Here is a 13,172-nt window from a genome sequence, read left to right as displayed (position 1 = left end):
TTTAAAAACATGCACCACTGCTGCTGTGCAATACACTGAGGACGAGGTAGAAAGTGTCAGACAGCCTGGCCTCAGGGATTCTAGTCTGCTGGAAGGGACAGAGTTCTTTCTTTACTCTGAAAGGTACTTGGCAGTCAGGTATAGCCTTGATTCTACAGGTGGAGAGCTAAGGGGTTGGGATTGAGTGATCCACCTGATGCCCACTGATGGAAGAACCAGGACTGAAAGTTGTCTTTTCTTGTATATGTTTTAATTTTTTCCCACTACCTCATATAGCTATCTCAATATAGAAACGAGGCTTATAAAAGACTTTAAAAGAGGGACAGATAGTTTAAGTAAATAAAGCATAGAATTCATAAATGATGGTTTCACTAGATGAAATGTTCTCATTTTTATATGATAATGGATTTTATCAGTGTGTTCTTTGACCTAGTTGCTAATATTAAGATAATTAGTATCAACAGTAATCAGTGTGTAATCAGCTCTGCAGGGTATCTGCTGTGTACTGCTGTCCTGGAATCAACGTCTAATCAGATAGTGCAATAAAACAATGAATGAAATGCCCTGATGAAATGAAAGCTGGTTATTAGAATCCCTCTTACTTCTTAGTTTGCAGTAGAGGAATTTTAAATAATTTAAAATAATCAGAGGAGCTGAAAGAGCATTGCAGTGATTTGTCAAATATGGACCTTGTTTTCCAATATCCTGTATTGTTACCTTTGCCATTCATTTTGCTAGGTAAAAGGAATATTTAAGCTAGCTAATTTTCTGTGGATTATATAACCAAATGATTCTTTCTGAGTCTTTGATGAAAAGCTTTTGTGTTCTGTTTTGTCCTAATTTGAAGACACTCAGTTCTTAACTGGTGACTTGTCATTGGTGAGAAGTTCTCATTTTTTTTTTTTTAATATTTTATTTATTTATTTGAAAGTCAGAGTTACACAGAGAGAGGAGAGGCAGAGAGAGAGAGAGAGAGAGAGAGAGAGAGAGAGAGAGAGGTCTTCCATCCGATGGCTCATTCCCCAGTTTTCTGCAATGGCCGGAGCTGCACTGATCCGAAGCCAAGGAGCCAGGAGCTTCCTCCGGGTCTCCTACGCGGGTGCAGGGGCCCAAGGACTTGGGCCGTCTTCTACTGCTTTCCCAGGCCATAGCAGAGAGCTGGATGAGAAGTGGAGCAGCCGGGTCTCGAACCGGCGCCCATATGGGATGCTGGCGCTTCAGGCCAGGGCATTAACTCACTGTGCCACAGCGCCAGCCCCAGAAGTTCTCACTTCTTTTCATGCATGTGACATCTAGTGCCACTCCAAGAAACATGACAAGTGCATTTCCTGAAAACAATAAAAACACCAGTATACAGCCCTCAAGGAAGACTGTTTAGCCTTGTTAACATACTGAGTTTATTTTTGAGTGAGAGTAACAGCATCCAGTTGTTGCTGCGTATTTCTGAAGCATTTTATAAACACTCATTAATCCCAAATAATAATTCCTTGAACAGTTTCTGTGTGCTAGGTCCTGTGTTAAATGTTTTACATGTACTATTTTATTTAGTTCTCACAAGAACTCTGTGAGATGGTTATTTTTATTACCACATTTTATGAAAGAGGAGGGAGGCTCAGAGAAGGTAAGTAACTTACCCAAGGTTCACCCAGCTAGTAAGGGACAAAGCGAGGATCTGAACACCAGCAAGTTTGACACGGTAGCTCCTGTTCTTAACTGTGACCCCAGTCTAACTTCTTCAAATAGTATCAATGAAGCTGAGGTCATTAACCTCCAGAGAGGCAGTCTGCAGGCCTTGGGACATTTCAAGAACAGTTACCTGAGGCCCACAGTGTTTCCCTGGTCAGACACAGTTTTATCCTCATTGGCCACTCGTTAGCAGTGCCAGTGGTGCAGGCCCTGGGGAAATGGGACTTTGCTGACAGTCATGTAATGAAGGCTGATGAGATTCTGTGGAAAGATTTATAGACACAGTGAGAATCCCATATTTAAAGTTTTAGGAAAATGGGGCATTCCTCCCAGTCCTTTGTGGGACTTGATCTAATCACATGCTGGTGAAGAGGTTGTACTTGAACTTTGCAGAGTTGCATTTGAACTTTAAAAAAATCATTAATGGCTTATATAAATGAATTATGTCTAAAACTTGTTTTTATGTTTTAGTTTCTCACCGACGGAATGCTGGTCAGAGAGATGATGGTTGACCCACTGTTAACAAAATATAGGTAAATGAGTTTTTTCTGTCATAACTTTCCTGAAGTTTCCCAAGTCCACAAATAGATTGAGAAGCAGTTGTGGTAATAGCTACCTCAAAGCTTTTCTCTTAACCTTTGCTATTGTGATCTTTGATTTTTTTCTTCAGAATTTGGGTAGTACAGTTCTTTGTAGACAGCCCCAAATGGGCAAATTTAAAGCTCTCATTATTTAAACAGCCTGATGATGTGACCTGTACGTCTTGCCTCTGTTATACCCCAGGAGTGGTAGAGATTGTGGCGACCCAGCACAGCAAACTCACTTAGGCAGTGTGTGTTTGAATATAATACACAGAGTCACGGGTTACTTATCCCTTTGTCTCATCCTTGTGTATCTTTGTCCATCAGTGTAGCAGTGAAGTTGTTCCACTCAGGCTCTGTGGGAGAGGTTGACCCATTAGACTCCTTGGTCTGGAGTGTCACGGCTGTGGTCGTCTGCCCTGTTGGCTGTTTATACAGCTGAGGGCCTTGTTCCAGTTTTTATGTGCTCTGTGGGATTATTGGTTATGATGTCACTAAAATCACTTGTTAAATCCTATTGGAGTTCAATGGGGGTGGTGTAAAGCTCTTTGCTGATAGCAGTAACCACATCCTGTACTTCACTAAGATATGTTGATGTCACCATTTTTGTTAGCTTAAGAATTCCCTCACTGTCAAAGAAGAGTGACTTGGGTTTACTGTTTTTTTTTTTTTTTTTTAAGATTTATTTATTTATTTGACAGAGTTAGACAGTGAGAGAGAGATAGAAAGGTCTTCCTTCCATTGGTTCACCCCCCAAATGGCCACCACGGCTGGAGCTACACCGATCCCAAAGCCAAGAGCCAGGTGCTTCTTCTGGTCTCCCATGCGGGTGCAGGGACCCAAGCACTTGGGTCATCCTCCATTGCCCTCCCGGGCCACAGCAGAGAGCTGGACTGGAAGAGGAGCAACCGGGACTAGAACCCGGTGCCCATATGGGATGCCGGCGCCGCAGGCGGAGGATTAACCAAGTGAGCCATGGTGCCAGCCCCAGTTGGGTTTACTGTTGATACAAGGTGATTGCATGAGGGCTAAAGACCCAGAAGTCCATGTGGAGGTCCAAATGGGATGATGTGGGATGGTTGGTCAGATGCCCACTGAGAGCTTCCCCTCTGATCCTTAGTGCCATCATGCTGGATGAAGCCCACGAGAGGACCTTATACACTGACATTGCCATCGGTTTGCTAAAAAAGGTATGACTTCATTGCCGGAGTTCTGTGTTTTTGTTTAGTTGCCTGAGTAGGAAAGTAACTGTAGCAATTTGGGAAATCCAGCAAAATTTAAAAAATAATTTTTTAAAGTTCATAATCCTACCCATTCAGAGAAAATTGTTGGTGGGATGTTTGCTACTTGTATCTGTTTGGGCTTACTGGGGGCTGGATTGTATGTGCTAATTTGTGTCTTGCATGTTTCCCATAACATTTCATCAAGATCATTTCTCTCTGTCATTAAATATCCTTTGAACACATTATTTTTAATGACTATTTAATAATATGTCTCTACCCTAAAGTATTTAACTCTTCTCTTACTCTTAGGCCTATATATGGCTTTCAGATGTTACATACTTTTTAAATACTGTTGTAGTAACTATCCTTGTAATTAAATGTGTTGTATTTCTGTTTATTTTCTCTCTCTCTCTTTTTTTTTTTTTTTAAGATTTATTTATTTACTTGAGAGGCATAATTACAGAGAGAAAGGGAGAGACAGAGAGGTCTTCCATCTGCTGGTTCACTCCCCAAATGGCTGCAACAGCCAGAGCTGTACCAATCCGAAGGCAGGAGCCAGGAGCTTCTTCCAGGTCTCCCATGTGGGTGCAGGGGTCCAAGCACTTGAGCCATCTTCTACTACTTTCCCTGGCCATAAACAGATAGCAAGATTAGAAGTGGAACAGCTGGGACTCGAACTAGTGCCTATATGGAATGCCAGCTCCACAGGCGGAGGCTTAACCTACTATGCCACAGCGCTGCCCCCTTCTCTCCTTTTTAACTTTTCATTATGAAAGTTTCAAATATACCTAGAGTAGGGAAAAGGGTATAAAGACCCCATGTGTCTAAATTGGCTTCGATAATACAATTCATGGCCAATTTTAAAAATGATTTTATTTATTTATAAGGAAGGCAGAATTGGAGAGAGAGAGAGAGAGAGAGAGAGAGAGAGATCTTCCATCCATTGGTTTACTTGCCAAATGGTTGCTATGGCTAGGACTGGGCCAGGCCAAAACCAGGAGCCTGGAACTCCATCCAGGTCTTCCACATGGCTGGCTGGGGCCCAGTACTTAGGTCATCTTTCTCTGCTTTCCCAGGCACATTAGCAGGGAGCTGGATTGGTAGTGGGACTTAAACCAGTGGCTTACTTGGTTAATCCTCCGCCTTACGGTGCTGGCATCCCATATGGGTGCCAGGTTCTAGTCCCGGTTGCTCCTCTTCCAGTCCAGTTCTCTGCTGTGGCCAGGGAGGGCACTGGAGGATGGTCCAAGTGCTTGGGTCCCTGCACCCTTGTGGGAGACCAGGAAGAACCTCCTGGCTCCTGGCTTCGGATTGGTGCAGCGCCGGCCGTAGCAGCCATTTGGGGGGGTGAACCAACGGAAGGAAGACCTTTCTCTCTGTCTCTCTCTCTCACTGTCTATAACTCTACCTGTCAAATAAAAAAAAAAAAAGAATAAATCAGTGCTCATATGGGATGACTGTAACCCACTGTGCTGAAATGCTAGCCTCAAGACCGATTTTTTAAAAGATTCCTTCTTTCCTTCCTTCCTTCCTGTCTGTCTGTCTGTCTTGATTAAAGGCAGAGTGATAGACTTGAGATCTTCCTTCAGTGGTATATTCCACAAATGGCCACAACAGCCAAGCCAAAGCCAGGAGCTAAGAAATGGGTGGCAGGGGCCCACATACTTGAGCCATTACCTACTGCCTCCTGGGTGTATGCTGGCGGGAAGCTGGATTGGAAGCAAAGTAGATGGGACTTGAACCAGGCCCTGTGATATTACCTATAAGGGTCCCAAGCAGCAACTTAACACATTGTACCACAATCTGTCCCTCATGGCTAGCATTGTTTTGACCTGATCTTCATTTTCTCTTCCCTTCCCTTATTTTATGTTTGTTTTCTTTGTACAAATTTCTGGTCATAGGAATCTAGAAAGAAGTGGCAAAACAGGGTGATTAAGAACATGGGCTCTGGGGCCGATGCCATGGCTCACTTGGCTAATCCTCTGCCTGCGGCACTGGCAACCAGGTTCTAGTCCTGGTTGGGGTGCTGGGTCCTAGTCCCGGTTGCTGCTCTTCCAGGCCAGCTCTCTGCTGTGGCCCTGGAAGGCAGTGGAGGATGGCCTAAGTGCTTGGGTCCTGCACCTGCGTGGGAGACCAGGAGGAAGCACCTGGCTCCTGGTCTCAGATCGGTGCAGTGCGCTGGCCGTGGCGGCCATTTGGGGAGTGAACCAAAGGAAGGAAGACCTTTCTCTCTGTCTCTCTCACTGTCTATAACTCTTTCTCTGTCTTTCTCTCTCACTGTCTAACTCTGCCTCTCAAAAAAAAAAAAAAAAAAAAAAAAGAAAAGAACATGGGCTCTGGGTCAGACTGCCTGGGCTCAAATTCTCTGCGGAGTGACTTGTTTCTAAAATGAGGATAATAGTGGTCTCTTTATTATGCTGTATGTCTACTTTCTTATATGGTGACCGCTAGCCATCTGTGATTTTTAAAAGTCTAGTTTCTGTATTTCAGGGGCTTTATGGCTGCATATAGCTAGTGACTACTGCCCTGGCCTGTATAGATAAGGGAATTCATTGAAGAGAGTTCTATGGGCTGTAGCTCCTACATCATAATTTGGTGTGAGGCTTGCCTAAGGTAATGTAAAACTGAGGGTGCTAGACTCAGGTACCTTTGCAGGTAAGAGAAGATGCCGCCGCTGTGGGAGCATGTCCATAGATTCATGAGGGGAGAGGGCTGCATTTCAGGTGTTTGTAGCCCCCTTAGCCAGGCATTTTTGTGCAGTGTGTACTTGACACGCATGTATGCAGGGACTCTGGAATAGCACCTGACATAGAATATATTAGCTGCTATTTTCTTTAAAAGATTTATTTATTTATTTGTAAGTCAGAGAGAAAAGGAGAGGCAGAAAGAGAGAGAGGTTTTCCATCTACTGATTGACTCCCCAGTTGGCCAAAATGGTCGGAGCTGTGCCAATCTGAAGCCAGGAGCCAGGAGCTTCTTCTGGGTCTCCCACGTGGGTGCAGGGGCCCAAGGGACTTAGGCCATCTTCTACTGCTTTCCCAGGCCATAGCAGAGAGCTGGATCAGAATTGGAGCAGCCGGGTCTTAAACCGGCGCCCATACAGGATACTGGCAGTGCAGGCTCCAGATTAACCTGCTATGCCACAGCGTTGGCCCCAGCTGCTATTTTCTTTATCTTCTTCCTTGACCAAAGATTGGACATTATTATCCTTGAGAGGAGTTATCACTGGGAACAGTAGAGTAAGAAGGCCTGTTTCATTGAACCTTTGCCAATACTGAATATTAGCCTAAAAAATAAATCCTTGGGGTGTGATAGATCAAAAAAGAAAATCTTAGCTCCTGTTGTTTTGGTGTATATTTTTGCTATAGTTTATTTGATTATTTCTTTTATGCCTGTTGAATACCCGTTTCTTGGGATAACTGTTAATGTCCATGTTTTCCTTTGCTTTTAATATACTTTTTCATGTTTTTAACTTTGTATACTTAGGCAATATTCCAAGACCCAGGTGTAAGGAAATGATGGTTTTATTCTTAGTAAATTCAAATTCAGGTCCTAAGACCCCTTTATACTTTCTGGAATTTTTCTTTGTTTCTTCTTTAGGAGAATCCTGCTAATTTGCAAAATGAGAAGCAATAATGTATTAGCCCACTTTTATTTATGATATTAACAGTTATTAATTGGTGGTCATTCTTACTTCATTTATCAGCTCCTTGTCCCCCTAAAATACACACGCAGGATTGTTTTGAGGTCATAAGCATTGCATTGTTACCATTGGTTCCTGGTATGTTCTTTTTCAGATTCAGAAAAAGCGAGGGGATCTCCGACTGATTGTGGCTTCAGCCACCCTGGATGCAGAAGTAAGAGCAGTCCTTCCCCATGGAACCCCCTCCCCCACTGTCCCATGCACACACACACGTATACACACTGGAATCATTGGACACGTGCCTGGAAAGTTACATCTAGCGAGAGCTTATCTTTGACAGAGTGGCCTGCCTTCCTCTTGTAGCCATCTCATGTCCTAGATTCCATATCATCATAGCAGCCTCCTTTTCAGCTGTGGGTGGAAATTAGCCTGTAATTAAGTAAGTTCATAACTGCCTGCTTGTTTTGTTTCTCTACATGCTGTCTTTCTTTTCACACAAGCAGCTTCTTTTTACTGCTCTTTTCAGTATGAGGCTTTAGTTCTTGAATTTATTTATGACGATAGCACATATTTAGATTTTTTTTATGCAATTGAAGAGTTCCCTGTATGTATAATTTCCATGTTAAAATTATTTTCTGGCCAAGTATACATTATTTTTATTCCTCAATGACTGATATTTTAGCTCTAACAGCCGTTCATCTCTACAGTGACTTCTGGCCACTTGGCTCTGCATACACACACACTAAGCATGGTGCTAGCTGACAGTGATCATACACTCTGCCTCCTGGGGGATGCAGACACATTAACAGCTGCTTGTAGAGCAGTGTGTTCAAGGTGCTGCGGCAGCCAAAGAGGAGCACTCACTTCCAGCTGGCTGGGAGGTGTCCAGAAACTTTCAGAGGAGTTGACATCCCCAGCTGGACTTGAAAGAGTCACAGAAATTTGCTGGATGGGCAGAGGTGGGGCAGGACACCATGTAAGAATGATAGGGATGTGAAGCCGTGTGTTCAAGGAGCCATGAGTGTCATCTTGCCTGCCTGGCCCTGTGTGGGTGATCCATCCCCGAAACACCACTCTGACTTCTTCCCCTTCACCCTGTCCAGTGCTGCCTACACTGTAGCTGCTCAGATATGCTCTGCTCTGGGGGACCATCCCACCCCAGACATCCTCATGACTTCCCTCATTTCACTCGTCTTGATCAGCTTTTACCTGCTTTTGAGAGACCTTTCCTGACCATCTTACCTAAAACAGCGCCTCTGCTGCTCTATGTGCCCAGCACTCACCGCTGCCTCACTTGGTTTGCATGCCCAAGTGTTTGTTGTGTGTCTCTCATCACTAAGTGGTAAACTCCACGAAGTTTATTATCCTGTATTCTCCACCTAAAACAGTGTCTGGCACAGCGTAGGTGCTTGGGTGGGATGAATTTTGATTGAACGAGAAACAATGGGAAATTGAAGTGGAGAGATTGACAGGAGTTGTATGTTGGAAGGCCTTACAGCTAAGGAAAGATAGATGAACTCCGTTGTGCACCTGGTTGGGAACCATAGGAGGGTATGGGCAGGGCAGTGACTTGATGATTTTTGGGTTCTAGGAAGATCATTCTTGGTGCTGTGTGGAAGAGGGTAGATGTGAACATGCTGCTCAGAAGACCAGTTCTGTAAAGCAGGTGATGTCAAGAGGGCCTGGCTCCTGGCCTCCTTGTGGCTTTAGGGAAGCAGAACAGCTTAGAAAAAACACTTTGGCTGAGAGAGATCCTACATGTGCGCCTCACCTGTTCACTGGCTGTAGGGTATTGTTGTGTTCGTCTGCCCATGGTGACATTTGTGTTCCTCCTTTGACTAATTCTCATCTCCTTCACACTTGATATCTACTGGAATGCTCTGTTGAGGACTCCGGGTGACCCCACCTCCAGTTAGCTCCTTTGTGACCAGAGATGCACCAAGCATCGCTTTTATCTTCCTCACTTGCCTCTCTCTCTTTTAAAAATTATTGATCACATTTCAAAGTGATTCCAAACAGGTCTTATTGTGTTGAAAACTGTAATAGCCAATTCTTTTCTTAGATTTCTTGTAAATTAATACTTACTAATTGCTCACAAGTGCCCTTCATTGTCTTTTGGTGTGGCGCAGAGATTTAACAAATTAGTTCTGCCTGTAGTAGTTGTTGGAACTGACTTTCTGGAAGTAAGTTTTATTTTTTTAAGAGAAAGACAGCTGCAGGCCTTTGTCGTACTTGTGTGCTGGGAGGTGGGGCTGCTGGCACTTGGGCAGCTCTCCTCTGGGCCCTTGGGAGGCTATAGCAGTTCCTTCCTCCATCCCCACCCCTCCTGAACATCCCCTGTGAGGGAGCAGGCAGGTACTTGTGTGTGACTTGGTCCTGTGTGAGGGGCAGGGTGGATGGATGAGGCCTGTGTCAGGTGTGGTTTGCATGTTCTCATGCGAGTGAGGGGGTAGGGAGGAAGGGTTTGAGTGGACTGAGGAGGGCATGAGTCAAGAAGACTGTGTGGGCATGGGACAGGGGGTGGCTCAGGTTGCTTATGATCTAGAGGCTGAGGGGACTGAGCATTCACCCTCAGCAGGTGCTGGGTCTTTGAAGAATTCCATGCTGCCCAGAGGGGTGGGATTGCACCTGCTGTGGTTTCCATCCCCTGGGGCGGGAAGGAAGCTAAGCAGTTTGATGAGGGCTGATTGGGTCGTCACCTTGAGCAGCTTAGCTGTTTTGTTTATATGAGCACAATTAAGTAAGCAATTATATAACATGGCTGGGTATAATTACCAAGTACGGACAGACCATTGTGTCACAGGATACTGTTTTGCTCGTGCACTTCATTCACGTAGCAGAAAATACGATTACTGGGGCATCCACTGTTTTTTTTTTTGTCTCAAATCCATTACTTAGATTGCTTTCTCTTACCAGATTCCTGGAGAAGGAACTTGGGGTCAGCTGGGGTCAAGTCCCACTCTGGGCTGATCTGCTGGGCTAGGGGAGGCTGGCCCCGGGGTGGGTGTGTTGGTTAGATATGGCTGCGGCAGCCTGCTCCTGGTGTTAGGTCAGAGCATCTTCCGGGGAAGAAGCTGTTGCAAATGTCCACACCACTTGAAGTTCCTTTCACAGACAGGGCCCTTCCTCTGTGATGTGAGGTCTCGCTGTAAGTCTACATCTGGGTGGCGCCACATCCTTCAGCCAACTCAGACTCTGCTTTTCTATGTGTGTTGAACTCATCTCACTCTCTCAGAGAGAGAGAGAGAGAGAGAGAGAGAAGTCTTCCATCCGCTGGTTCACTCCCCAGTTGGCCACAGTGGCCGGAGCTGTGCTGATCCAAAGCCAGGAGCCAGGAACTTCCTCCAGGGCTTCCCATGTGGGTGCAGGGACCCAAGGACTCAGGTCATCTGCTGCTGCTTTCCCAGGCCGTAGCAGAGAGCTGTATTGGAAATGGAACAGCCCATATGGGATGCTGGCACTGCAGGCAGCGGCTTTTCCTGCTATGTCACGGTGCCGGCCCCACTCTCCCAGTTTCTTGATTCTGCCTCAAGCTTCCTGCACTGTTGATGCTCATATTTATTTGCTTTTATGTGTATTTGATATTTCCAAATAAAGAGGAAGCGTAGGTTCACAGTTAACCCTGTCCTTGACATCTGGCAGCACCTACTCCTTAGCGGCTCAGGTTAGCTATCCACTCACACAGACTTATCAGGGCGTTCTCCTCTTCCCTGTCTGCATGGCTTTAAAATCTTAAATGCTCTGGAAGTCATCCTCCTTCTCATGCAGCTGCTGGAGTCCTGCCCTCTCCCCTCTCTTCGTCTTCCTTGGTGGCTTCTGCTTGCACTCCTTTGCTGGTTGCTTGTCCTCCCTTGCTCTACCTCGCAGGGTAGAGAATGGTGTGGCCATGGGCTGTCTCTTCTCTTAGGAACACCTTCTACATCCTCATCCAGCTCTGCTGTCATCCTGAGGGAAACTTCCTGTTCCCAGCCAGCGATGGTCCCCCTTGTTCCTAATGCTCAGTCAAGGGATCTGCTGCCTCCATGAATGCTTCCCGGAGAGCCGGTGGTTACTGCCCTGTCATTCTCCCAGATTGTAGCTTGCAGGTCTTTTCTGGTCATCTGCCTCTGGTTTGTTTCGTGTAGGGCTCTCGTTGCATTTGTCTGCTCAGGGCTGTTTTCTCTTTGTGGGTATGTGGGGGGCTCTGTTCTCCCTTGTTGGCTCCTCACTTCTGCCCCTGTGCTGTGCATTTCATAAGCATGCAGGAAGGCAGCAGAAGTGACTTGAAGGAAATTTCCCCTAGAGGACCATGAAGAGGGCCGCTGTGTGCAGCTGGGCACAGCACAGGGGACTCTTGTGGTGTGAGGCACTTTTGTCCATGCTTACTCCTTCCAGATGCAACTTTGAGGTTGGTGTGGAGCATCCTAGTGTTCTGTTGTTAAAACCAATCTACTCAAGTACCCCTCGAACCCATTCACTCTGGGTTTGGTGCAGTTCATTAATGTGGCTCCTAGACTCCTGGGTTTTCAGCAGCAGGGATGGGCTTGTTTTGTAAAGACACCAAATAGGGAAGCAGAGCAGACAATTGCAGAGCCAAGCTTCAGGGAGACTGGAATATAGTTGGAAGGTCATTCAAAATCAGATACTGGGCACCTCCCTACCACCATACACACACACACACACACACACACACACAGGGTCTCTGTCCCCTGTCTCCTGCTCACTCACCTGCCAGTGTTGTCACTGAGCACTTTTCTCAGTCTTGGCTTCTCTGGGTAGCTGGTGATCATATCTTCCAAGATGGGGTCTTTAGTGGTGTCTCCTTCCCTCCTCGTTGGCCAGAACTCACAGTCCCTGCCTCTCTCTGGGCTGCAGATCAGGTGATTAAGTGCCATTGAGTGCGATGTAGCCAGCTCTTTGGGGGAAACTTCCAAGAGCGGCTTCTCCTATCGGGAACTGTGGGAGTGTCAGAGCAGGGTCTGACCCTGCAGCAGACCTGCCCCATTCTGAGCGTTGTGTGGCACCTGTGTGACATACAAGGCTGGAGAAGCTACTGACCCTGCCTTCGGGCGTCCTAAAATCTGTTGGAAAGTCACAGTGGTTACTTGTATGTATCAGTAACTGCAGTGCCAGGAAATACCTGCTGTTCACAGAAGGGAAGTTTCCTTTATGAATTATAACCATGTGTCACCAGATCTGTCTGTGCTCTTGGGTTAGAGCTACACACCAGCCTGCCTTAATTGTGTTAAACTTGAATTACAGCTTTTGACCCGGCCTTTGGTTCTGTAAAATACAGGGGATAGTAATAAAATAAATAATACCATAACTACATGTTAACTCAGGTGTATTACTAAACACACTTTAAAATCTAACCTTTGTAATTTTATCAAAGGTTCAATAAAGAGTCATTGGAATGTGGTTTCCCATAATTTCAAGAAGAAATATGTGAATTTTAAAAATTGTTTTGCATCCACTGATTTGTATTACACATATGTAATCCTTGTCACCCTCTCTTCTCACCAGTTTTATTTTAGTATTTTTTTATGAATGACTATGAACATTTTTTAGAGAAATAAAGAATTGATTTTTTTTTTATAGAAATTTCGAGATTTCTTTAATCAGAATGAAACCAGTGACCCAGCCCGGGATACGTGTGTGATCCTGACAGTGGAAGGGCGAACATTCCCAGTGGATATCTTTTACCTTCAAAGGTTTGATAATGCTTGAATTCTTGCTGGGAGTGATTAGTGGAATAGGCCTGATGTGCAGAATGACAGGGAGCTGCGTCTGCTTACAGCCTCAGAGGTGAAGGGGAGGAGCGTGTTTGTGTCTCCTGTCACCGATTGAATGTTCTGATGTGCAAATGTCCATGAGAGCAGAGTAGGAAGGGGACTTGATAGTTTCAGACCTGAGGTTTACAAAGCCACCTATCATTGGGGGCGGTATTGTTGGTTTCCATCATCTGGGTCTCAGCTCTCTGGATCCTTAGCAAGAAGCCCTGTTTGGCATTTTTGGGGGGAGTGCCCTGGGACAAGAAAGAGGCCATCCTTGTTCCTGTAT

General features: G+C 45.5%; 1 protein-coding gene across 7 annotated transcripts in view; it reads left to right on the top strand.

Moving 5' to 3' along the window:
- The window catches only part of DHX35 (DEAH-box helicase 35), a 73,855-nt gene that overhangs the window by 22,980 nt on the left and 37,703 nt on the right, over window positions 1–13,172 (top strand). For 6 of the 7 annotated variants that reach the window (XR_011379898.2, XR_016215850.1, XM_089307110.1 and 3 more), the window contains 4 exons: window positions 2,158–2,219; window positions 3,388–3,457; window positions 7,288–7,347; window positions 12,711–12,823. Coding sequence is in view for 4 of the 7 variants with exons in the window: in XM_089307110.1 (XP_089163236.1) it covers window positions 2,158–2,219; window positions 3,388–3,457; window positions 7,288–7,347; window positions 12,711–12,823 (305 nt within the window). In the remaining 3 variants the exon portion in view is untranslated. Of the gene's footprint in view, window positions 1–2,157; window positions 2,220–3,387; window positions 3,458–7,287; window positions 7,348–9,366; window positions 9,489–12,710; window positions 12,824–13,172 lie in introns of those variants that run through there. The other variant, XM_089307113.1, reaches the window with a different exon arrangement.

Source organism: Oryctolagus cuniculus, chromosome 11, assembly GCF_051225735.1.
Source record: "Oryctolagus cuniculus isolate XC-2025 breed Fujian yellow rabbit chromosome 11, ASM5122573v1, whole genome shotgun sequence".
Lineage (NCBI taxonomy): Eukaryota > Metazoa > Chordata > Mammalia > Lagomorpha > Leporidae > Oryctolagus > Oryctolagus cuniculus.
The sequence above is the reverse complement of the archived record's forward strand: the minus strand, read 5'-3'. Positions and strand labels throughout refer to the sequence as shown.